The 21,149-nt window shown below is 58.2% G+C and overlaps 8 protein-coding genes across 8 annotated transcripts; all 8 read right to left on the reverse strand.

The window, feature by feature from the left end:
• Positions 1-2,242: 2,242 nt before the first annotated feature.
• On the reverse strand, positions 2,243-2,569 carry LBRM_29_1840 (conserved hypothetical protein; the record flags this gene model as incomplete). The annotated part of the gene is made up of 1 exon (XM_001566478.1): positions 2,243-2,569. The coding sequence occupies one exon, from the start codon at positions 2,567-2,569 to the stop codon at positions 2,243-2,245; it is 327 nt and encodes a 108-aa protein (XP_001566528.1).
• A 1,316-nt stretch (positions 2,570-3,885) lies between these two features.
• LBRM_29_1850 (conserved hypothetical protein) lies at positions 3,886-7,038 on the reverse strand (the record flags this gene model as incomplete). The annotated part of the gene is made up of 1 exon (XM_001566479.2): positions 3,886-7,038. The coding sequence occupies one exon, from the start codon at positions 7,036-7,038 to the stop codon at positions 3,886-3,888; it is 3,153 nt and encodes a 1,050-aa protein (XP_001566529.2).
• A 1,685-nt stretch (positions 7,039-8,723) lies between these two features.
• LBRM_29_1860 (conserved hypothetical protein) lies at positions 8,724-9,959 on the reverse strand (the record flags this gene model as incomplete). Its single annotated transcript, XM_001566480.1, has 1 exon — positions 8,724-9,959. One exon carries the CDS (start codon positions 9,957-9,959, stop codon positions 8,724-8,726), a length of 1,236 nt encoding a protein of 411 aa, XP_001566530.1.
• A 626-nt stretch (positions 9,960-10,585) lies between these two features.
• LBRM_29_1870 (conserved hypothetical protein) lies at positions 10,586-11,932 on the reverse strand (the record flags this gene model as incomplete). Its single annotated transcript, XM_001566481.1, has 1 exon — positions 10,586-11,932. The coding sequence occupies one exon, from the start codon at positions 11,930-11,932 to the stop codon at positions 10,586-10,588; it is 1,347 nt and encodes a 448-aa protein (XP_001566531.1).
• A 1,305-nt stretch (positions 11,933-13,237) lies between these two features.
• On the reverse strand, positions 13,238-14,662 carry LBRM_29_1880 (conserved hypothetical protein; the record flags this gene model as incomplete). The annotated part of the gene is made up of 1 exon (XM_001566482.1): positions 13,238-14,662. The coding sequence occupies one exon, from the start codon at positions 14,660-14,662 to the stop codon at positions 13,238-13,240; it is 1,425 nt and encodes a 474-aa protein (XP_001566532.1).
• Positions 14,663-15,208: 546 nt separating this feature from the next.
• Positions 15,209-16,033, reverse strand: LBRM_29_1890 (hypothetical protein, unknown function; the record flags this gene model as incomplete). The annotated part of the gene is made up of 1 exon (XM_001566483.1): positions 15,209-16,033. One exon carries the CDS (start codon positions 16,031-16,033, stop codon positions 15,209-15,211), a length of 825 nt encoding a protein of 274 aa, XP_001566533.1.
• Positions 16,034-16,936: 903 nt separating this feature from the next.
• LBRM_29_1900 (conserved hypothetical protein) lies at positions 16,937-18,772 on the reverse strand (the record flags this gene model as incomplete). The annotated part of the gene is made up of 1 exon (XM_001566484.1): positions 16,937-18,772. The coding sequence occupies one exon, from the start codon at positions 18,770-18,772 to the stop codon at positions 16,937-16,939; it is 1,836 nt and encodes a 611-aa protein (XP_001566534.1).
• Positions 18,773-19,501: 729 nt separating this feature from the next.
• On the reverse strand, positions 19,502-19,816 carry LBRM_29_1910 (conserved hypothetical protein; the record flags this gene model as incomplete). The annotated part of the gene is made up of 1 exon (XM_001566485.1): positions 19,502-19,816. One exon carries the CDS (start codon positions 19,814-19,816, stop codon positions 19,502-19,504), a length of 315 nt encoding a protein of 104 aa, XP_001566535.1.
• Between the last annotated feature and the right edge of the window lie 1,333 nt (positions 19,817-21,149).

The raw sequence follows: 21,149 nt of genomic DNA on the forward strand, positions 1-21,149 counted from the left end.
CTTGGAGGAGAAGACACCCATCCGAGGACGATTGATAATGCGGTACGTAAAACTGGATCATGCACCTGAACGTATGTGTCTGTTCGCGTGATATGCTTCACCAGACGTTGGCAAGTGAGGTGCTCCTTACCCAGCAGAGAGAGAGTGTGTGGAGAGAAGCAATGAGAGCGAGGCTGAGAGGAAGTCGACGAGTCAGAAAAAAAACAAGAGAGCCACGCAACGCGTACACTACGGAGGTACCCGCGCCAGATGACTTCAATTTGTGCCCTTCACCTCCCGATTCGTATCCTCCGGCCAATAAAACACAATAGGGAACTGTTTGGTGTGTGTGTGTGTGTGTGTGTGCGTGCGTGCGTGCGGGAGGGGGTTGCTGTTGTCGTACTAAGACATAGTGTTTGCTCTCCTCTACCCCATTCGAGCATTCAGAGTTTTGGTCAAGTATTTTCTTCCGCGTGCACTTCACCGTGCCAAGAGTAGTCGTTTTTTTTTTTCGCTTTCCAATCCCCCAACCTCTGCCCTGCAGCATGAGCTCAGCACCCCCCCCTACCCGACGGCCCGTCACAGGCCCATCGGGTCGTGCGAGGCAGCACGAGACACGCAGCGCAGCGGTGCGCCGACCCCGTCATCGGGAGCAGGGCCTCGGCCGAGCGCATGAGTGGCCCAAGCGCGTTCACTGTCGCAGGTCTCTCCGGCGCAACGCCGCCCAGGACCCGACCGCCGACATCAGCAGCGGCACACCGCTCGGACCCCCCTCCCCCACGTCGTCGGCGCTTGGGCCCTGCCACCGCCAGAGGGTGGCTCGGCCTTGGCAGGGATCGGGGGAGGTCGCTTGGCTTCGCCACACAGAGTGTGAGTGTGTATGAGGGGGGGGGGTGCTGGGCCCTGGGGTACCACACCTTGATTGGGTGTCACGAGTAGTGCCCACTATGGACGGAGGACGAATAGACGAACGAACGGGCCATAAAAATGCCACGCAAACGAATAAGAGGAGGAGAGGGGTGGGGGGGGAGGAGGCGCTGTTGCATTTCGCAGGAGGGCGTCTGTGCCGCTATGCACTCGGCAGCAGAGGAAGCGAAAGGTTGGTTGGGGAGACATAACACACAAAGCTGCTGCGTTACGCAGGGCACGGTACCCGTACTCAGTAAGCAGCACATTTCAAAAGAGAGGCAGACGGGAACAAAAAAAAGGAAACGACGGAAACATCAAACTCACCGGTGCGCTGAGCTGGGCTGGCACGGCGACAGGACGGCGACCACAGCGGCGAAAAATATGAAAGGATTAGAGGGGTGCGGAAATAGTGAGCGAGAGGGGAGAGAGAGGGAGGAGGATGCTGAGGTTGAAGGAGGGAGTACAGGGCATACGCAGAGGGGAGAGGTGACGGCGTCATCCCTTCACCATACACGCACACAGCGACGGACGCGGATGCACCCCTCAACAGACCAAAAGCCCCCACCGCAGAGAAATAAGCATGAGCGAAAACAAAACGAAGAGGTAACGCTCTAAAGGAGTCGAACAAAGTACCTACACGTGCTTGGTAGAGCAGAGTAGGGAGAGAGACACATACCCTGTACCCTTTGGCACCAGTTCATGTGTTGTAGAGACAACCCTTGCCCAAGGCTAAGTTCTGTGCACGTCCGCGTACATGCACATGCACTCCTAAACAAAGACAGCAACGACGACAAGAGAAGCCCCGCGGCACTCTCCGCTAAAAAATGAATACTACACTGTACTGTTGCTGCTACGTACGTTGTTTTCATCGATGCGGTCCCCCCTCCACTGGCCATCCCTTTTCCGCTTACCTCCCTTCTATTTCTTGTCCACCTTTCACACAACGGCCACACCGTGATGCTGATCCCACTCAGACACCGCCAGTGGGGTCATATCGACACACACCCACTCACCCACCCACACACACACACATACACACACATCACGCAGAGAGATCAATGTGGGTTCTTTTTTTTTCGAGGGGGATTATGTTTTCCTCTTCGAGGATTGTTAAGTGGATTTTAGGAGTGGTTGAGTTTCATTAGTGAGGGTTAGAAAATGGGGGAAGAGGAGGGTAAGAGAGGGAGACAACCAGAGAGGTCCAATGCGCCAGGGCTCACCACCTTCCACTCTCCTCGCTTCTCAGTCTTCTTCCACGCTCCGCTCACGAAGCTGCGTCTCACTTGACTTGAGCAGTTTTCCTTTTTTGTTATTTGTCGGTGTGTTGTCGATACTGTCACGTTTCGCCTTTCCACTACTCATCCTTCCTGTTCTTGTCCTTCTTTAGGCTGCCGTGCACCGCAATCCCCTTCGTCGACCCACCGTACTTCTCGTGCAGATCCTCGAAGTCGGCCTCACTAAAGGTCTCATGCGGATGCCTCGACTCGAAGTGGATGCGCATGGACTTGAGATCGGGAGCCTGTGCCATGCACACCTTGCAGATGAACTTCGAGTGGCCAGCAGCACCGCCCTTGCGATCCGCCAGACCAGCCGAGCCACCACCCATGTTTGTGGTCGCCAAGTGGTTCTTGCGTGCCGTCTCAGCGGCTGAGTGCTTCGTTGGCTTCGCCTTGCCTCCCATAGTGCCTCCACAGCAAGCGATTCGGAGTCTACGTGTACCTTAGTCTCTCTCTCTGTGTGTGCTTATGATTACCAAAAGAAAGGCTACGGTCCAGGTGCAAAACGCCTCTGTGAAAGGGCAGAGACGAATACACAGGCGCTCAGATACTCGTTGTTTCACTACAAGCAGCCAGAAGGCGGTTTACGTGCTTCGTGTCCCGCTAGAGGAAGTGACAGATGCCACTGAGATCATACAGGAACATGTTTGGTGCCACGTGCATGCGCGCGAGAGAGGGAGAGGGTGGGGAAAAGGAGCCCCAAGAGTGTATGGGAAAAGGAAAGAGGGGGTGGGGGTGGGGAGACTTGAAAGGCCGCAGGCTCGGGAGATACCGATGAAATGCATGTTGATTCTCATTGGGAGGTGGTCCAATATCCATCAAAGGACTGGAGGCTTTGTAGCGGGGAGCAGCCCATAGCAGGGGAGGCATGGGTAGCTTTAAAAAAAAGCACGAAAGTGTGTCCACCCGATTTGTAGGGAGCGGGTCTGTTGCCTATCCGCCTCATCGTGTACTCCTCAAGCGCTCTCTGCCTCGCACCTTTCCTCATTTTCTCACTATCCGACCACTCTTTTTTCCGTCCTAGTCACCACCCCCTGAACGTGAGGGGAGGAGGGGAGCAACACCTCAGTGCGTAGTACCCCAGGGCCCAGCACCCCCCCCCCCTCATACACACTCACACTCTGTGTGGCGAAGCCAAGCGACCTCCCCCGATCCCTGCCAAGGCCGAGCCACCCTCTGGCGGTGGCAGGGCCCAAGCGCCGACGACGTGGGGGAGGGGGGTCCGAGCGGTGTGCCGCTGCTGATGTCGGCGGTCGGGTCCTGGGCGGCGTTGCGCCGGAGAGACCTGCAACAGTGAACGCGCTTGGGCCACTCATGCGCTCGGCCGAGGCCCTGCTCCCGATGACGGGGTCGGCGCACCGCTGCGCTGCGTGTCTCGTGCTGCCTCGCACGACCCGATGGGCCTGTGACGGGCCGTCGGGTAGGGGGGGGGGTGCTGAGCTCATGCTGCAGGGCAGAGGGTGGGAGGATTGGAAAAGAAGTCTTTCTCGACCTGTACTTGTATCCCCTCGCATCCACAGAGAACTGACGAGGGTGTGTAACGAGAAATGGAGCTCGCACACACACACACACACACACACCAAAACAACAGGGAGGGGGAAAGCAGTGAAGTGGAGCTTGGCCTTTCCCTCTCAGGGGGCAATCACTACTCTCCTTCTAGTTTCTACCCAACACATGCTTTTCTCCTCTTCGGCTGGAGCTAACGGTACTGCGCCAGCTTCTAGAACCGACGCACAGCCTCCATGTAGTCTACCCACGACTCAAAATCCGCATCTCCCGTTGGGGGCCAGTGCGTCACGGACTCCTCACCGTTAGAGTACGTTCCCACAGCCGCCACTTCGGTGCTGATGCGTCGAGACGTGCGCAGCAGCACTGTTGCGGAGATCACGGATGATGGTAAGAGATGCCGCCGTTTCGCAAAGCGGGTGAACACAGGCGTTGTCGACAAGACGGCTGCGCTAGGTGTGCATAAGAGTCGCCGCGATGGAGCACCGTGGCAAATGTCACCTCCAGTGTGTGTCTCCGCTGTTGCGGCACGGAGCCACAGGGACGGGGGGTATTGCTGATAGAGCGTCGTCCACTTTCGATTGAGGCTGTGCCAGAGCTCAGGGGAGAGAGGGAGAGACGACGCTGTGGCAGTGTTCGTGTGCGTCTGCTGCAGCTGTGTAAGCTGCTCCACTTCTCGCGCAATATACACCACATCCTCGCTCCGCGCCCTGCCGTGGTGCTGGATGGCCCACATGAGCGCCAGCACCACCCACCGCGCGCGATCTTGCGGAGTGACGTGCTCGCTGAAGGTGAACAGGAGGGTGCGATAATAGGACATGAAGGCAGTATGCTCACCTTCCTGCAGGATCAGAAGGAGCTGATAGATGACTCGAGAGGAGAACACCCTAGGATGGTGCGCAGAGAACGCCTGCAGCTCACTCGATGACACACAACCGCCGCCACGCTCCTCCAATGCTTCCTCCATGCCTGGATGCATAAGCGAGCTTGACGGTACGCCTTCGCGTGATTGCGGCACTGGTTCGAGCATCCGCAGTCGGACGATCCGTAACGAAGGCTGCCTGGTAGTGGGGGCGCTGCCTTGGGCTTCACCGGTGACCTTTACGTCGGCCCCGTCTCTATCCGAGTCCTGGACCTCCTCCTCCTCCGCGATGTACGGAGCCATGCAGTGCTCCCACTCGGTGCGCCAGCTGACGGAGCGGCGGGCGTGCAGGAGGCGCAGAAAGAGTACCTCCTCCGGTGTCGGGGCAAGCAGCTCGTTCTTGCGCAAGGACTGCAACACCATATCAAAGTTTGGCAGTCCGCAGCGGGCGTAGGCGCACAGGCACTGAAAAATGTCGTCATGCCCAGGAGTGAGGGCGGGTGTCGTGTCGCCCAGACAGAGCTGCAGGCACCACATCGCTAGTTCGGCATCGAGCTCATCGCTGGCAAGCCGGGCTGCCTCGCGAGCAACAGACAGTGTCGCCAGCGCACTAGAGAGGATCGGCACGGTGGATTGGCGTCGACGAAGACGGGAAAGCCAGCGAACAGCGCGGGGGCGCTGACCCGACTGCTGAAGATACCGAAGGTACCAGGAGAGAAGCGTGTCGAGCTGTGGCAGCGACTGCGCAGAGGGAATGTCCATGGGAGACAATGGAGCAGCTATGCGATGTGCAACGGGGCTGCAGCTACCATTTTGCCTGTCTTTGCCCGCGTCTGCAGCGGCCACCTTTGAAGCGTGTGTCCACTCCTCTAGGCACGCATCAACGCACAGCGTAGCCCACTCCGCGATGTCGTGCTGGCGAGCCACCACAGCGGTGCGCAGCAGCGTCAGGAGAGCGGGAACAGTGAGCAGCACAGGAGCGGATACGCGCAGGTGATCTCTGCCCGCCTCGCGATCAACTTCGCTGTTTCGTTGTGGCGGTCGTTGGCGAGCCAAGGGGGTGTTCGCCACTATTTCCTCCTCTTGGAGCCAGTAACGGAATATCTGGGCGTAGACAGATGATTGGGCGGCGGCCCAGTCCCCGCCTGTGTCCGCGTAGCGGTAGGTCGCTCTCCGTAGAGACGTGCGGAGAAAGTCGGCTGCATCGGCGTCCTTGATGCGGAGGTGACGTAGCACCGTCAAAGCCAAACCAACCCAGCGCTGCTTTCCAGAGGCCTCCGCAGGCGCGATGGTCGAGAAGGCCGTTGTCGTTCGTGAGGCAACGACCGCCGCAGCAGTTGGCGCATTGTGTGTTACTGCGGTGGCGTTGATGACTGAGTCCGTTGGAATACTTTCAGCATCACGACTCTCACTTGACACCCCTCCGTCTGACTCGGTGGTGCACATGCCAGTATCTGTCGCTCTTGACGTCAGACAACCTCCCCAGCCGTGACTGAGAAGAACACGCACGCACTGCATATACACATGCAGTGCTGTGAGCGAGCTCGAGGAAACTGTGGCGCTCACCTCTGTCGTCGACGCGTGTGCGTCGTGGGGGACGCACAGATACAGCGTCGTCAGGTCAGCCGATTTACCAGCGGCGTCGATAATAAAGTCAGGAATGAAAGAGGGAACCCCGGCAGCTGTGGTGGTCAACGGCGTTTCTGCAGATCGGAGGGCGGGCTCGTGGGAGAGAGCGGACTCAGGCAGTGCGGCCGGCTGTCTGTCATGACCACCGCCACTGATGCCGCATGCAAGTAGTACTGTGTCCGCATAGAGTGCGCAGCAACGACTATAAAGGCCTACGGCATACCCAAGACAGCACACCTCCGTTACGAGACGGCGGCGCTGCTTTTCGTCAAGCGCACCGAGTCGCTGAGGGTCTTGCGAGAGGCAGTCCAGAAGCACTCGAATCTCTCGTACCGCCGCTGCACTCACGCGGGGGTCGCGGCGAGTGGACGCGCGATGGGGGCTCTGGGCCACAGTGTCAGAGTCCTCGACGGTTGTCTCCACAGCTCCAGGCAGGGGGGATGTCACAAGTCCCGTACTCGGCGACGAGGGGAAGAGGAGGAAAGTGCGGTCGCAAAAGGACTTATACCGCCGCAGAATAGCATACACCTGCTCCACCGTCCACGCCGACTGCTGAGCCGCCGTCGATGGCGAAGGGGCAGAGAGAGGCGTGGCTTGGGTCGTGGAATCGGTGGCGCTGGTAGAGGTAGAGGTGTTCGCATTTGTGCTGGTCACGGACTTTGCCTCCTCGATAACGTCCGTCTGGGTTTGAGCGCCAGGGCGACTATTCCCGGCGTTGGGGTAGAGCGTGCGTGGCTCAGTCAGCTGCGACGCTGTCGTAGCACCCGCTGCGGTGGCTACGAAGCGTGCGTGTGTTCCAGCAATGTAACGGCGTGGAAGACAGAGGTGTCGAATAGGGCGAAGGTAGGCGGTCTGAAATGACGGGACGCAGCGCATATCCTTATGAGTTGACTTCGCTGCTGCTGGTGTCCTGCGTGGATGAAGTGTCAGAGCCTCCTCCCTCCATATGCGTGCTTCCCACACACGCCGGTCACGTGATTTGATGTGTTGGCTCCAACTGAACTGGAAGCGAAGGGTGGCAGTTGGACTGGCAAGTGCACACATTCAGCAGCTGATGGAGTGTGCGAGTGTGTGCGTTTGTAGAGAGGCGACGGAGCGAACAAGAGCGTACTCCGGTACCGTGCCTTGCCAAGGACAGGCTGATGAAGGGGCCACGTGCAATACTACTGCAACCGCCACCGCAACGGTTTCCCTCATAACTAACAAAGTAAGGAAGCGATTTGCGCAAGTCTCAGAGAGAGGAACAAGCACTGCTGCTTTGGTGTGCTTCAGTCCTGAGGAGAGACGAGCATCGAAGGAGGGAGTCACGAAAGACAAAAGAGAGGGCTGTAGAGAGAGAGAGGCAGAGGGTCAGACACCCGGCAGCGCGTATGGGGAGGCGGCTCTGCCCAGTCACATGAGTTACGTCGTGCTTTGTTTCACGAAAAAAGTGCCCCAAGAGGGACAGAGTGGAGTGCGTGCAGCGAATCAGCAGTTCAGATCCTCCAACGACTGCGTTACTTCTCTATGTGCGTGTTCGTGCGCCCGCAGATCTCTGTGTTGAGTAGGTGTGCAGACCTACACAGAGCTTCTCCCTGCTTCCCCTGCTGTTTTCGCGTTTCACTTTACTCATTTCTCATTGCCAACGCATTAGCTGTTGTGGCAAAGTGCTTGCGGTGACGACGCACAAGCACCCGTGCACCATCTTCACCGCATTGTGTCTTTCCTCCGTCTTCCACACTGACAGACGTACACGCGCACACACTTAAGGAGAGACGTGTAGGGAGAAAGAGAGGTACTCGAGAGGAGGAGCTGAGAAGGGTCGGTGGCTGATGCCACTGCTGCCATACACAGCCACACATACACCACCAAAGAACATAAGTGCGGACAGGAAGGAAGACACGACGGAAAAGAAGAAAAAGGCATATTGGTATCCCGTTGAACATATCAACGATAGCTTGCGAGGGGGGGGGGAGGGGTTCTGTTGGGGCCAGAGGCGGGAGTCAAGGGAAATGAGGATGGTACTGAGGGGGGGGGGGGTGACCTCTTCACCCACCTTCCACACAAGAAGAAACGGAAAAAAAAGAAGAAGGGGGATGTCCAGTGCCAGGGAGATAGCCACCACAGGACGCGCTTCATCTTGTGACAACGCGCTTGCTGGGGAGGTCTCCGCTTTATGAAGCAGCGCCTATGAAGCCCATCCTTTTTTGTTTTGTTGTGCCCTCTATAGAGGGGAGGGAGAGAGGGCGAAGCAGGAGATACAAGACCCAGTAGCTACACAACGGTAGTGGTCAGAGCAGTGAAAAGACGCCAAGATACATTGGAAAGAGATGAAAGGGAAGAAAAAACCCACCAACCACAGAGAATATCCTACCAGTGAATGCCTAGACCGAAGACGACTACTGCTATTAGAAGCGACAGCAGCAGCAGAGCTAAAGAAGAGACCAGCAAACCAGTAGCACAACAAGAAGAGGGAGCATGTGAGAGAAGCGCGCACGCCCACACCCGCACTCGAGTCTGCAAAGCAACGACCCCCCAAAAAAGAGGATAGGAAGGGACGCTGTCGTGGCTGAGCGGCAAAATCACTTATACCTCCGTCCTTCGCCCGACCCCATAGGGGGTGTGTCTGTCGAGACGTCGTCATCCTCGTCCGCCATCTCGTACGTGACGTCGTCTGCGTACGTTTTCGGTGTCTTGGGTGCTGTGTTGCGCTTGCCTCGCACTCCATTTGGAGTGAAGGGCCGCCCTTGGTAGCTCACCACACGAGGCCCGCCCACGTTGCCGCCAACACCCCGTAGTATACCACGCGTCGGGCCCCCGGCTTGCCTCCGTTGCTTCTCGGTCATTCTGGCTTGATGAGTTGCCATAGCCGTGCCCACCCTGGTAGCACCAGAAAGATTCTCCTTCGACCCTTGAACATTTTCGCCGCCGCCGTTGTGATCGTCCTTGGTGTGATCCATCATCAAAGGCCTCACCAGCGGGGCGTCCAGCCAGTGATGCTCCAGCCGCAGCGATGTCCATTTTTTTTGTTGTGCCTCCTCCTCCTCTTTCCGCACCTGAGCCCAGTACTCTGGATCTTGGTAGTCCTTGCCGCGGGCCTCCGTCGCGCGCCAAACCCGATTGTTGCGCTCGTGCAGGTAGACCACAAAGGCTAGGCCGGACCACAGGCAGGTGTGCCGCATCACCGCCCACGCGAAGGCGCGGCGCTGCTCCTGCGTTGCTTGGTGAATTTCCTCTGGAGTAAAGCCGGTGCCGTAGGGACTGCGATAGTCCGACTCGTATGGGCGGTAGAAGTACCAGGTGGAGAAGTTAGTTTGACTGCCCCGCTGCCCGTGGCCACCAAACGACGACTTGAAGTGGGTTTGAAACTCCTCGCCTAGTCCTTCGCCGTAGGCATGGTGATGTGGGTGAGCTCGGTAGTGCGTGCTTGACGCGTCCCGGTAGCTTCCGCAGCTGCTTGCGTTCATGTTCATCTCATTATGCATGCCATGCCAGTAGGCGCGGTGCGAGCGCATGTCATTGCTCCACTGTGCATGCGGGTGGGCGTAGAAGCCGCTGCTGCTTCTACTGTCCTCGCTGGCGGTCGCTGTCTCACTGTCCTTCTTCCCCACTCTGTACTCGTGCAGGAGCACCTCGTAGGCGTCCTGAAGCTGTCGAAAGCTGTCGGCGTGGCCGCCAGCGTCGGGGTGTGTGGTCAGTGCTCTTTCGCGAAACGCCTTCTTGATGTCTGCTGGGGTGTACGACTGCCCATCCTGAAGGCCGAGCACCCGTCGCGCAGAGAGCGAATGCCGCCGCAGAACGCATCCGCGAGCGAGCATGCAAAGGCTGTGTGGTTGCGTGTGCGTGCCGATGCGGTGCGGCCCTGAGAGACCCGTAGGACAGTGAGTGATAAGAACAGCGAGAAGCATATAAAAGAGATGCGGAAGGCAGTTGCAGAACACACAGAGAAAGAGAGAGGTAGAAGAGGGCAGGAGGAGAACTAGCTGCCAAGAGTGTCCACACCACGCGCACACTACACGCATTCCTGAGCATTAGTACGTTGCACCACGTTGAGATACCATGACGTATGACCGGCCCCCCCTTTTGCTTGTGTCCATACATTCCGCCTTCTCGTTATAGTTGTGCATGCGCAAGAAGGTGCATCTCTGTGCGAGGGTGGAGATCGAGAGGGCAGATTCGTCCCCACGCAATGACTCGCTGCGGCTGGAGCAGAGCTGAAGCTGCACTCTTCTCACGCTAATCCCGTACGCACAGTCACGGAAACGCAGGCACCAGAATATCACCCTGCTACATCGCTTCACCAATTGCGCTGCAGCCCAGCGCAGTAGAAAGGAAGGGAGAAGAGGAGGAGAGTAGGAACTCAAGACACACACACACACACACACTAAACACCGTCAACCTGACGCAGTGGGGGGGGGGGCATCCGCGGCAGTTGTATCCCACACTACGTGAGAGAGGACGGGTCATTTGATTCGGCTGGGGGAGCCTCCAGCCGGCGGACCTTGACCGTGCCCCGCCCGCCACCCTTGTACGCTTCCTCCAGCACCTCGACAGTCCGCGTAAAGTAACCCTCGCGCTTCAGGTCTCCCGTGTGTTCCGCAAAGTCGGCGGCAGACGGGTACATAAGCCGCACCAATTTTTCCTCCGGTTTCAAGAAGTTGCGAGCGTAGAAGTGGCAGCGGTAATGAGCGCTTTTGCTCTTGTCATCGCGGAAAGGGGCACCGCAGTGCGGACACCGGTGCCGCGCGGCCGGCGTGTTGCGAGATGGAAAGATGGAGTTCAAGAAGCTTCGCAGCGTCCGCTCCACAGTGTCTGGGGTGCGCACACCACGCTCAAAGGAGCGCAGCGCGGCGTTCTTCGCGCTCGCTGCCGCTCCCGGCTGCCCACCATTTCCTCTTACCCCTGATTCTGTCAAATTCGTCAATGGAGCGGTTGCCATAACTGCCGCGCTGACACGTGCGGTGCTGTCGATGATGTGCTGTACACTCGCCCCCCACGCATCGGCGCCGTTCGCGCCGCTGCTGCTCCCATTTGTCTTCTCCGAGGAGCTACCAGCGACGTCCCGTTGCAGCAGTAGCTGCTGTTCCTCCGCCTCCGCCTCGCGCACGCGTTGAAGACGGTGGTGCAAGTACTCTTGAAGGCGGCGGTGCACGTCGCTGTTGAATGTGCTGTGTACAACCCACGAGTCCAGCAGGGCGTGGAAGAGATAGCGGTACTCATCAACAGCGTTTGCCATCCAGTAGGACGTGGCAGGGGCAAACACGGGGACATAGTAGGCAACAAGCTGCGGCAGCTCTTTTCCAACGGCGTCGTGCAGCTTCCCGGCTGCGTCAGCGCAGATGCCCTTTACAAGGGCATCCATCGCGCAAAATGCGAGGTACACATCCTGCACGGCCGCATGAGCCTGGTAGGTGCGCCCGCGGTCTAGTGCCGACCCACGCGGCGCAATCATGGAGGAGATAGCATTGGTGGCGGTGCTGCTGCTTGAGGCGGCTGACGCCGCTGCGGCTGTTGCACGTGCGAGCTCGTCACTGAGTTCGGTGAAGCGGGTCGCTGTGTCTTTGATGTGGTTCTGAATCGTGAGCCACGCGCTCTCCACCCAGTCAGGATGATCATTCACAGCCCAAACGATGCCATCCAGCAGAAATTGTGTGCGAGGGATCATTAGTGGCACCCGAATGAAGGGATGCTGCCGTGAGGCCACTGCATAAGATGGAGTCCGTAACCGGCTGGCAAGGAAGAACTGAAGTGAGATGCACCACTCCTCCTTGCGCTGCGTGTCCAAATCCATGAGTGCTTTCGCTTGAGTACAGATTTTTTGCTGGGCGCTAATCAGAGACTCGGGGGAGGGGGGTGCAGATCGTGCACTACGGTACAGGGCTAGGCGACGGACAGAGCCTTGTAGTGACAGTGCCCCCCTTATCTATGGATGCAAGTGGGTCAGTACTGGAAAGATGCTAGTGAGCATGCGTGCTAGTGCATGTGTGCGGATGTGCAATTCGGTTGTGTACATAGCGGTGGCGCGGCAGGGAGCGATACAGAAAGATGCCAGTGAAAGGAGAGTAGGGGAAGGCCATGAATCCAATAGACGAAGCAACATAAAAAGTGACTGCATCCCCACCACCACCACCGGCAACCAAAGGATACGGCCGCGCTAAAGCGATGAAGCGCGAGGAAGGGGGGGGGGAGGGAAAGAGGGAGGCGTTGCGCCCGCGCAACCCTTGCTCCGGCTCGGTGGATACTTCCCATTTCTCTATTACCATCTACCCCACTCATGCATATGTGTGTGTGTGTGTGGAGTTGGGGGGTGGGGGATGCCTAGGCGATAGTGATAGCGATGCAGAAGTGTCGTCCTGCTATAGGTGCAGGTCGTCGAGTATGTGTGGGTGGGGGTGTGGACAACGCCCAAGCAGCGACTGCCCTAAAACGTCTCCCTCTGACGCGAGTGTTCATGGGCACAACACTTTTGTAGGCTGACTGCATCGCATAGGTGGCGCTGGCGTGCCCAATTCGGAAAAACGCAAGTTTTTCCGTCTCCCTCTCCACTCCCCCACGAATGGGCCGACAAGCAGGCGCATTACCACCACACCTCGTACGAGCCTCTGTTGCACCACGGCTATGCCGAGGCACCAGGCCGACCAACACCGTCTGGCATTGTTCAGTCCCCTTGTAATCCCCACTGCATACCGTTCTGACCAGGCCCAGGATTAGGCCTGGCATCACAGCAGCGCATCCAAGGAAGCCCAAAAGGAAGAACAGTAGATGGGCGCGTCCATTCGCTTAATCGTCGACAAGTCGTAGTGAACTGCCCCAAACATCATCATGGCTGTATGCCCCTCCAGCACAGCTCCAGTTCAGGCCTCTCCGCCGACACCGCGAGTCTGCCAGCCATGTGCGAGGGGCATGGTAGCTTGTGTTTTTCCACAAATAGTGGGCACGTGGCCCTGAACTACCGCACGGGCTGAGGTGACCGGCATCGTCGCGGACAGCGAACGTCAACGGCAACCAAAAGACAGGTCGGGGGACAGGGGTGAAGTTGCTGTAGCGATACAGGTATACCCTACAAGGAAAGTGAGGACACAGCCCCCTCGGTGCCCTACACGTGGGACTGCTGCAGTACTGCAGCTCTGTGAAGGGTCAGTATCCACTCCACAAGCTGCGCCTTGCGTGTCAATCGTGCTGCTTGCTGTACCTGGGCCTCTGTCACAGGAAGCCCCATAAAATCCGTTGCCTCGGCCGCCGTCATGGTGCCTAGACCTTCCTTCACGAGCTTCTTCAACTCCGCGGCTGTGTAGTGATGTTCCAGCTCAAACGCAGTGATCCCTGCGTCAGAGATGCGCTTACGCTTCGCTCGCAGGATCTCTTTTGGAATACGCTGCGGACATTCAAGTAGATATCGATCAATGTTCTCTGCCGTAAGCACCTCCTCGCCGTCTATCGGTTCCCACGAGCCGAGGCCGTCACGGTCGCCTGCTGAAGGGCACGTGCTGCTGGTGCGGATGCGCTTCTTCTCGCCTTGGCTGTTCGTGCCGCTGTCGTCGCTCTTGCCACTTTGCTCATTCGCGGAAGCGTTATCATCTTCTTCAAGGTCGACGGCCTCACGGTTCTTCTCAAAGGAGAGGATGAGCCAGTCTTGAACCGTTTCGACGGTGGTGGTACTTGACGCGTTGGGAGACACCTTCTGTGCCTGTGCGGGAACAGGGAAGACAACATCTACCACAAAATCTGCCAGAGCATCAGGCAGGGTAGCGCTTTGTGCATCGGCTCTCTGCTGCTGTTGCTGCTGCTGTGTGAACGTCGACTCCCACACCGTCGGCTGAACACCGCACGCTAGTACCATCCGCTTCACCTCATCAATTGGGCAGCGGTGCAGCCATTCGTCAAGCCCGTCGATGAGGAGTTGCTCTACAAAAGGAGAGCAGGTGCAGTAGCACGATGGCGCCGCGCGTGCTGCGCCGTCTGCTGTCAGTGGCACGGCGGAGATGCCGAGCACCTCGTGCAGCCGCACCAGCAAGTGAATTGGAATCTCGTTTTCGACATTGTCGGCGTAGTGCGCGAGGGAGGTGGGGTGCAGCACTGCTTCGCTCCAGGAAGTGCTTATGGGTAGTGAGGAAAGCGAAGCGGAGGAGGATGGCTGTGGCTGCAGGGACGCGTCGCTATTTACGTCCACCGGCACGACACCGTCCACCTCGAGCGGTAATGGCCCAGGAATGGTGGTGATGCACAGTGATGCCTTCTCTGGCGGCTCGGGTGCACCGGCACCCAGAACAGCCAGCAATGCGTGCTGCTCTGCAGCGTCCGCGAAGAGACGACGAACGTTGGCTCGCAGTGCATCGAGTGCCGCTGTGAGAACGCCGGCGATTGCTGAATCCGTCGCGAACACGCTATCTGGGTCCCGAAAGTCACCGTCCGCGTCGACCTCGGCGTCTAGCGCAAAGGCCTGCGCGCCGGTATTGTCGAGGAAGGCCAGAACGCGAAACAGAGGATTCGATCTGAACTGCTGCGCGGTGGCCGCGCACATCACCGCTAGTTTTGTGCGTGAGAGTGCCAATCTAAAACATGGCACAGAGATAGCGAGAGGAACACGTTGGGGGTGATGTGGGACGAGCAAGAGAGAGAGAGAAGAGAAGAGAAGGTACCTGCAAGCATGCGCCAAGACGACGGGATGTGGATGACTGATAATAGGGAGGCTGATTGCCTTTCCCTTCCCCCCTTTTTTCAGTGGCTCCGTAGCGAGGTGCCATTTCACACCTTCTCCGTGACAGTGGATTATGGTCCCCCTCCCCCCCCCTCCCTCCCTCGAAGGACGCCTCTGCATTTTACGTTTCTTCCCTTTTATTGCATTTGTGCGTGTGTGGCCACGAGTACTTCAGTCGCGTGCGTGAGGCACACTGCGAGGTAGCGCTGAGACCGACCCACCCACACACGGTGACTACTCACCGTCCGACCCTCAGGAAAGCAGCAAAGGCGATTGTTCCCCTCCCCCCTCTCCGCGACGAGCGAGCGTTTGCTCACATCACCTGCTGCTTTGTACCTTTCTCCTGTACGCCTTGTTGCCCCACCTGCATCACTCGCCGAGGCCTCGCTTCACGCTGATGGACACCAATTCAAACGTTTTACCCGCTGCGGTGGGTGGGAGGAGTACGACGCGGCGGTGGCGCTGCTGTGATCCGTCTCGTGCGCCATGCCCAGGGGGGTGGCGCCCTTGCAGCCTGTGACTATCCTTCGTCGACGCTGATGTTGACGAGGACGACGACGCAGGCGCCCACCTGAAGTAGAGTGCCGCTGGAGCGGAGATTTCTCCCGTGCTGGTGCAGCGCAGGGAAGCACGAGGGTCGGGGGTGAGAGCGGCGATATCGATGAACAATACACGAGTGAGCTTGTGTGCCCTGCCTTCAAGGACGCCGCTATGGCTATGTCGACGCCCGCCGCCACGGCGCTGAGGGCGTGAAAGCGTGGAGGGGTGCTGCGTGCCCTCCACGATGCAAAGGCTCAAGTGCTCCTTGTAGAGATTCGGACGCCTATATGACGCATGCGCCACGTAGAGAGGGATGGAGAGGACTGCTGCGTCAGTGCTGTGGCGCATGCCGTCGCTGGCCACACTGGTATCATACGCTGCAGGACCAGATGGTTGCCCCTCAGTAATGATGTGAACCGTTCCCGCCTTGTACGCGCCAAGAGGTATTCGCCGTTGTCTTGCTTGCTCTTCTGGTCTATGAAGGGTGACGGCGCGCGTCAACGATAGCGATACCTCCTCACAGCTCCACGGCTGGGTTGCCTCCACGGTGAAGTGGGGCTGATGCAGCATCTCCACCTCTAAGCGGACATCTTGGAAGGAAATATGCAAGGACTGGATGTCTGGCGACGCCCTCGCCACTGCGGTGCTATTCATGGACAACGACAGTGATGTTTTGGTGGTGCGCCTAGTTGCTGGTATGCGACTCGCAGCGCTTAATTTTTTCCGTGTCTCGCTTTGTCTGCTTTCCTTTCCTCCGTGAAGTATAACTTCCGCGCTGCGCGCTGCAGTTTCTGCACTCGTGGGCTACAGGAGATCGGCAAGAATAACGTAAGACACGGAGCAGTCACACATACTCAGAGAGAGAGAGAGAGAGAGAGAGGGGGTCGATGGAGGGAGTGTAGTAAGTAAGTTCGTCGAGTATGCAAGGAACAAGAAAATGCGCCTCGAGCACGCGCGTTCACCGCGTACAACCATAACACAGATGCGGTGAGTGGGGGTAGGGAGGCACCTGCGCCGGTCCACGTGGACTACTTCATTCTGCATCTCCGCACGCATTACACTACAGTTCCTTTTCGTGTCATCGACACATAAGACGGAGGGGGGGGGGCCCGAGGCCCTCGCCAACACAAGGGATGTCATTCGGTGTGTACCCCCTCGCTGCCCTCTTTTTTCAACTTCTTTGTTTGCTCCTTGCAGTCACGCGAATTGTGTGTGTGTGTGTGAATGGGCATCTATGAGTCGATTTTCCCACTTTTCTCCTTTCTTTGCCCCCCCCCCCTTCGTCGTGTGTTTGGTCGCAGGGGAGTATGGCCGGCCTGGCCCTCACATCTGGTGCCACGTACGGTTGGCAGACACTGCAGCTTTGCGAAGAGTAGCGGACAGGGACAGGGGAGCGGGGACAAACCACACACGAACGAAAAAGATCGAAAATTAGCCGGTATCTCAGGATCTCTGCATGGAGCCAAGAGCCTCCGCACAGCGACGACGGAGTGATGATGCTGGCACTGGCCACTGCCAACATCCAGTCGAGCTCGTCCACAGCCAACCCTCCCTCAGTCAGCGCTGCTCACGTTTCTCGTAGGTCCAAAACGAGAGGCAGTCGATCAAGAGCGCCACAAACAAGCCTGCCTGCGGCGATCGTACAAACTCTTCGCGCGTGATGCGCAGCGGCTCCGCCTTGTCAATCAGATCGAAAACCTCCTGCACAACTGTCTCGCGCAAGGGCACGTCCAACTTGGCGACCACGAGCTTCGCGTGCGTCTCTCGAAAGAACTGGTTGACGATCATCGGCGTCAACACGCCTGTCCCTTCTACGTCAAGGATGTTCCAGAAAAAGTACGGCCGGCTGCACTGCGGTAGCAGCTCCACGGCGATTACAAAATCCACAAATTTCCGGTAGTCCATCTCAGACCGTGTCATGAGTGTGTTCGTCTCGAAGTAACGATCAATAAAGAGGGAACAGAGCGGACTGACGTCCGGCGGCAGACCATCGTCGAGCACGGTCGGCAAGCCCTTTTTGTACCCACGCAGGTTCTCTACGTTGAGCGTGCCGATGTTGCGTGTGTCGAGCAGCACGAACTTGTTGTAGAGCTGCTGCGTTACGAGGGCACCGAACCAGTTTTGCGGGTCGTCTTCCGTCATGAGCTGCAGGCTCACCCACTCATCCATCACACTGCTCTGCAGCAGGGAGTGGATTCGTAGCACACCGCGATTGCCCGGGTCGAGATCCCAGAAAAGCCGGCGACTCACTGTGCAACAGTAAAAGGGAAGCATGTCCTTTCCCATTACCTGCAGCGCGGCGATGCGGGGCGCCAGATCACGCACGTAGTTCTCCACTTCATCCTCCGAGAGCCGTCCATCGTTGTTGCTGTCCCACATAATAAGCTCCGCCTCGCACTTGACGAAGGACACCTGCTTCGCAAAGGTCTGGTAGATGGCGGCAATTTCAACCGCGTGCTCAGCGTTACGAGGACAGGAAAGGAAAAGTTGCACGTCCGGTCGTGGCGGCGGCACCGAGCAGAGGTAGAGCACGTTGCCAAGCGCTGGCTGGTCCTCAGCCAGGCGGAGCAGATGCTCAAAGTGGGCGTAGCTCCGCATAGAGGAGTTTGCGGGGGCCGGGGAATCACTGCAGTGCTGCAACTGAAGCAGCCGCTGCTGTTCCCGAAAGCGTTTGACGTGCCGCGAAACGGCGTCCCAGCTCGCGCACCGGGTACCGCTGTTGCCTGGCGCGTCGTTGACCGCCGCTGCAGTAGCGGCCGAGACCGACGGCGTGCCTGCGGAGGGAGGTTGCTCTGGCGAGACAGAGGAACCTAGAGAAGCTATCAAGGGCGACCCACTACCGCCTCCGCCTTTCTCGTGGTCTTTTTCATTTCCCTCCCTTCTGCATAAGATGACCTCGTCCTCATTCTCCGACACATCCCAGACGGTGCTCGGCGGCGGTGGAAGCTGCGCTCCATAGTGCTCCGCTGCCCACTCGTTGAAGTCGTGCAGCAGCTGCTCGTAGGCTTCCACGGTAATGCTGGTGCGACCCCCTGCACTCAGCAGTGTCCACAAATGTGCGTGCATTTTGTCCAGCTTCTCAATCTCCTTGAAGCGTAGGTCCAACTCAAAGGCTTTGCAGGTGCCGTGCAGAAGCCGTGTAGTCTCCTCGGCGGCCGGGTTGCGACCTCGCATGTAAAGCGCGGGGAAGAAAGTCGCTGATGCCTGCGAACGCCTCTGTATCAGCTCGCGGTTTATGCGCTCCGTTTCGGCTTCGAAGGTCTGCGTTGTCCACTCTTCCAGCGCTGCTGAGGTGGTGAGCTGACGCGCCTGCTCCTCCTGGGCTGCAATGGTGCGGAGGCGCCGAATTGCGAGTGCTATCGGCGAGGTGGACGACGACGACACAAGACTCATGAGATCGGTATTCCGTTCCTGAGCGAGAGAGAAACACAAGGAGGAGGTGGCCAGGGCGAGCAGGTGCACAGTTTTAGGTCCCTAAAATGTGCGCTTGAGCTTTTCGTCGGTGGTGTCTGCTGCAAACGAGCGGCTGTAGTAGCGGGTTGCAGCTGCAGACCTCCCCTCTTTTTTTCTTCGAGTTTCTTTTCACACCCGCACACCCATACACACACGCACCCGCTGCCACTCTCTTGAGTACCCGGGAGGGAGTGGGTAGGTAGGTAGAGGTAGGCAGATGTGTGCTCTGCAGAAATTCGATACAGTGCTGACGGGAGACCGCGTGGGCCGCAGTTCCTTGTGGCGTGTGTGCACGTGTGATGTTGTGGCACGTTTTGCGTACATCAAAACACACAGAAAAGGAGAAGCGGGATGCGGAGGGGATGAGTAGTAGGGAAGGAGGCCGTGCTGGGTGGTACGCTGTGGGCGAGCGTCCGTCGCAGAGGCACCAGAGGCACTGTTGAGGCAGTGCCGCAGAAGGCGGGGCATGATGTTCCCTCTCCCTCCCGGGTGCTGGAGAAGCAGCGAAGAATGCACCTTCACACAACGCGCGCGCGCTCCGTCTTACGCGACTCCCTTTTCTTTTTTTTTTTTACACCGATCTTCACTGTCGAGAGAAAAGAGCGGCATGCGAGCACACACACCGCAATATACGCACCCACATCTGCACACGCCAAGAGGAGACAGTGCTTACACGGAAACCCACTTGACGTCCTTCGCGTGTTCTTTGGCTCGCTGCTTGAGACGCTCGCGGGTGATTCGGGCGTTCACGTGGTGCTGCGAGTCCACCATGTGCACACAGAGGATGCAAATGAAAGGGATAAACGTCCAGAGATACTCCCGACGCACCGCCTCGGCGAGGCCGGCGTGGGCGTGGCGGAGGCGATGCAGTCGTTTCTGCAGAAAGGAGCGGGCCGAGGTCAAGAACTGAGTGGTGTCCTTCAGGTACTGATCATAGGCGTTAAGGTACTCCTGATAGTTCTCGTATTGCTGCGGGGAGGGCATCTGCGGAGGACTGAGATCCGCTTCTGTGAAACCCTCGCCATCGAGCGGCCCCCCACTGCTGACCGCGCGTGTGGCCCCAGCGCTGCCGCCGACGTAAGACGCATTCCCTGCCAGAGTGTGGTGGAAACCGGTTGCCGACGCTGGCAGCTTCTCTGGCGATTGCGGATCGCGTACACCCGTGGTGTACAGAGTGTTCCCTGGCGAACTGTAGGAGCGATCCCGGTGGGCACGCAGCGAGAGGGGAGAGAGAAGCATGGCGGATGCCGTAATGACCCGCCTCATGCAAGGTATGACCCTACGCTGCATGTCAGTCACACGCACACAAACGCCTAGGCGGGTCGTAAATATGCGTCGACTACACACCGGATGCTTCAACGAGGCTGCTGTTGCACCGCGCGCGCGTAGAAAGAGAGAGAGGGAGAGAGGGGAATGGAAGAAGGGAGAGAGAGGGGGAAATGCAGTCGAGTACTTCAGGTCACATTACCGGAGAGGAAGGGTTTGGGGCGAGACAGCTTCATCTACACCTCTACTCCCACACACACAGCTCATTCTTTCCGCTCCCTTCACTGAGTCGACGCAGTGTGTGTGTGTGTTTTGGCTATTTTATGCTCCCTGTTTCACCCTTCCATTTCGCGCAACGTCGGGGTTTTACGCGCAAGGTCTGCTGCATCCTGCGCGACTCCGCTCGTTTTCTCTTCTTTGCAGCAGGGGCCCTAAATGGCGATGAATGAAAGGGAAGGTCGCTACTACTGCTGCTGCTGCTGCTGCTGCTGCTGTTTCCCTTGCTGTACTCGAAGCTGCGCTCCCGCACAAGGAAACGACCGTTGAAAGCAAAAGTGACAGACAGACGCCTACGAACACGGCGAAGTGTTTTTCAGTTCTGCGTCGCTAAGAGGCGCTTCTGCGGCCCTCCTGCACACGTACCCTCCTCTCTCTCTCCATTGCAGCGCACGGACCCCATAGCCGCTCCCGTCACCCCAAGTACGTGTACTTCAAGATACGCCTTCACGCTCCCTTCCCCCTCCCCCCCCCCAGTTTCTTTAAGCCGCTGCCGCAATGCCCAAACCACGTCACAGCTCCGAGGGAGGAAAGGAGGGCACCCCCGGCCACAGGGTGAGAGTTGCCAATGCAAGTCCGAGACATCCATACCACAAACGAACAGAAGGAAGCAAGCGCGTCTCAATTCACGTACGACTCCACAAAATAAGTGCGAGCGTACTTTGATGGTCATCATGCATGTGTGTGCGCGTTGGGGGAACAGGGGGGTGGAGGCAGAGAAAACCCAGTCCCCATGAGGGAGGAGAGAGTACTCTAATAGGTGCTGCCAGCTTTG

The sequence above is a fragment of the Leishmania braziliensis genome, chromosome 29 (assembly GCF_000002845.2).
Source record: "Leishmania braziliensis MHOM/BR/75/M2904 complete genome, chromosome 29".
Taxonomy (NCBI): Eukaryota; Euglenozoa; class Kinetoplastea; order Trypanosomatida; family Trypanosomatidae; genus Leishmania; species Leishmania braziliensis.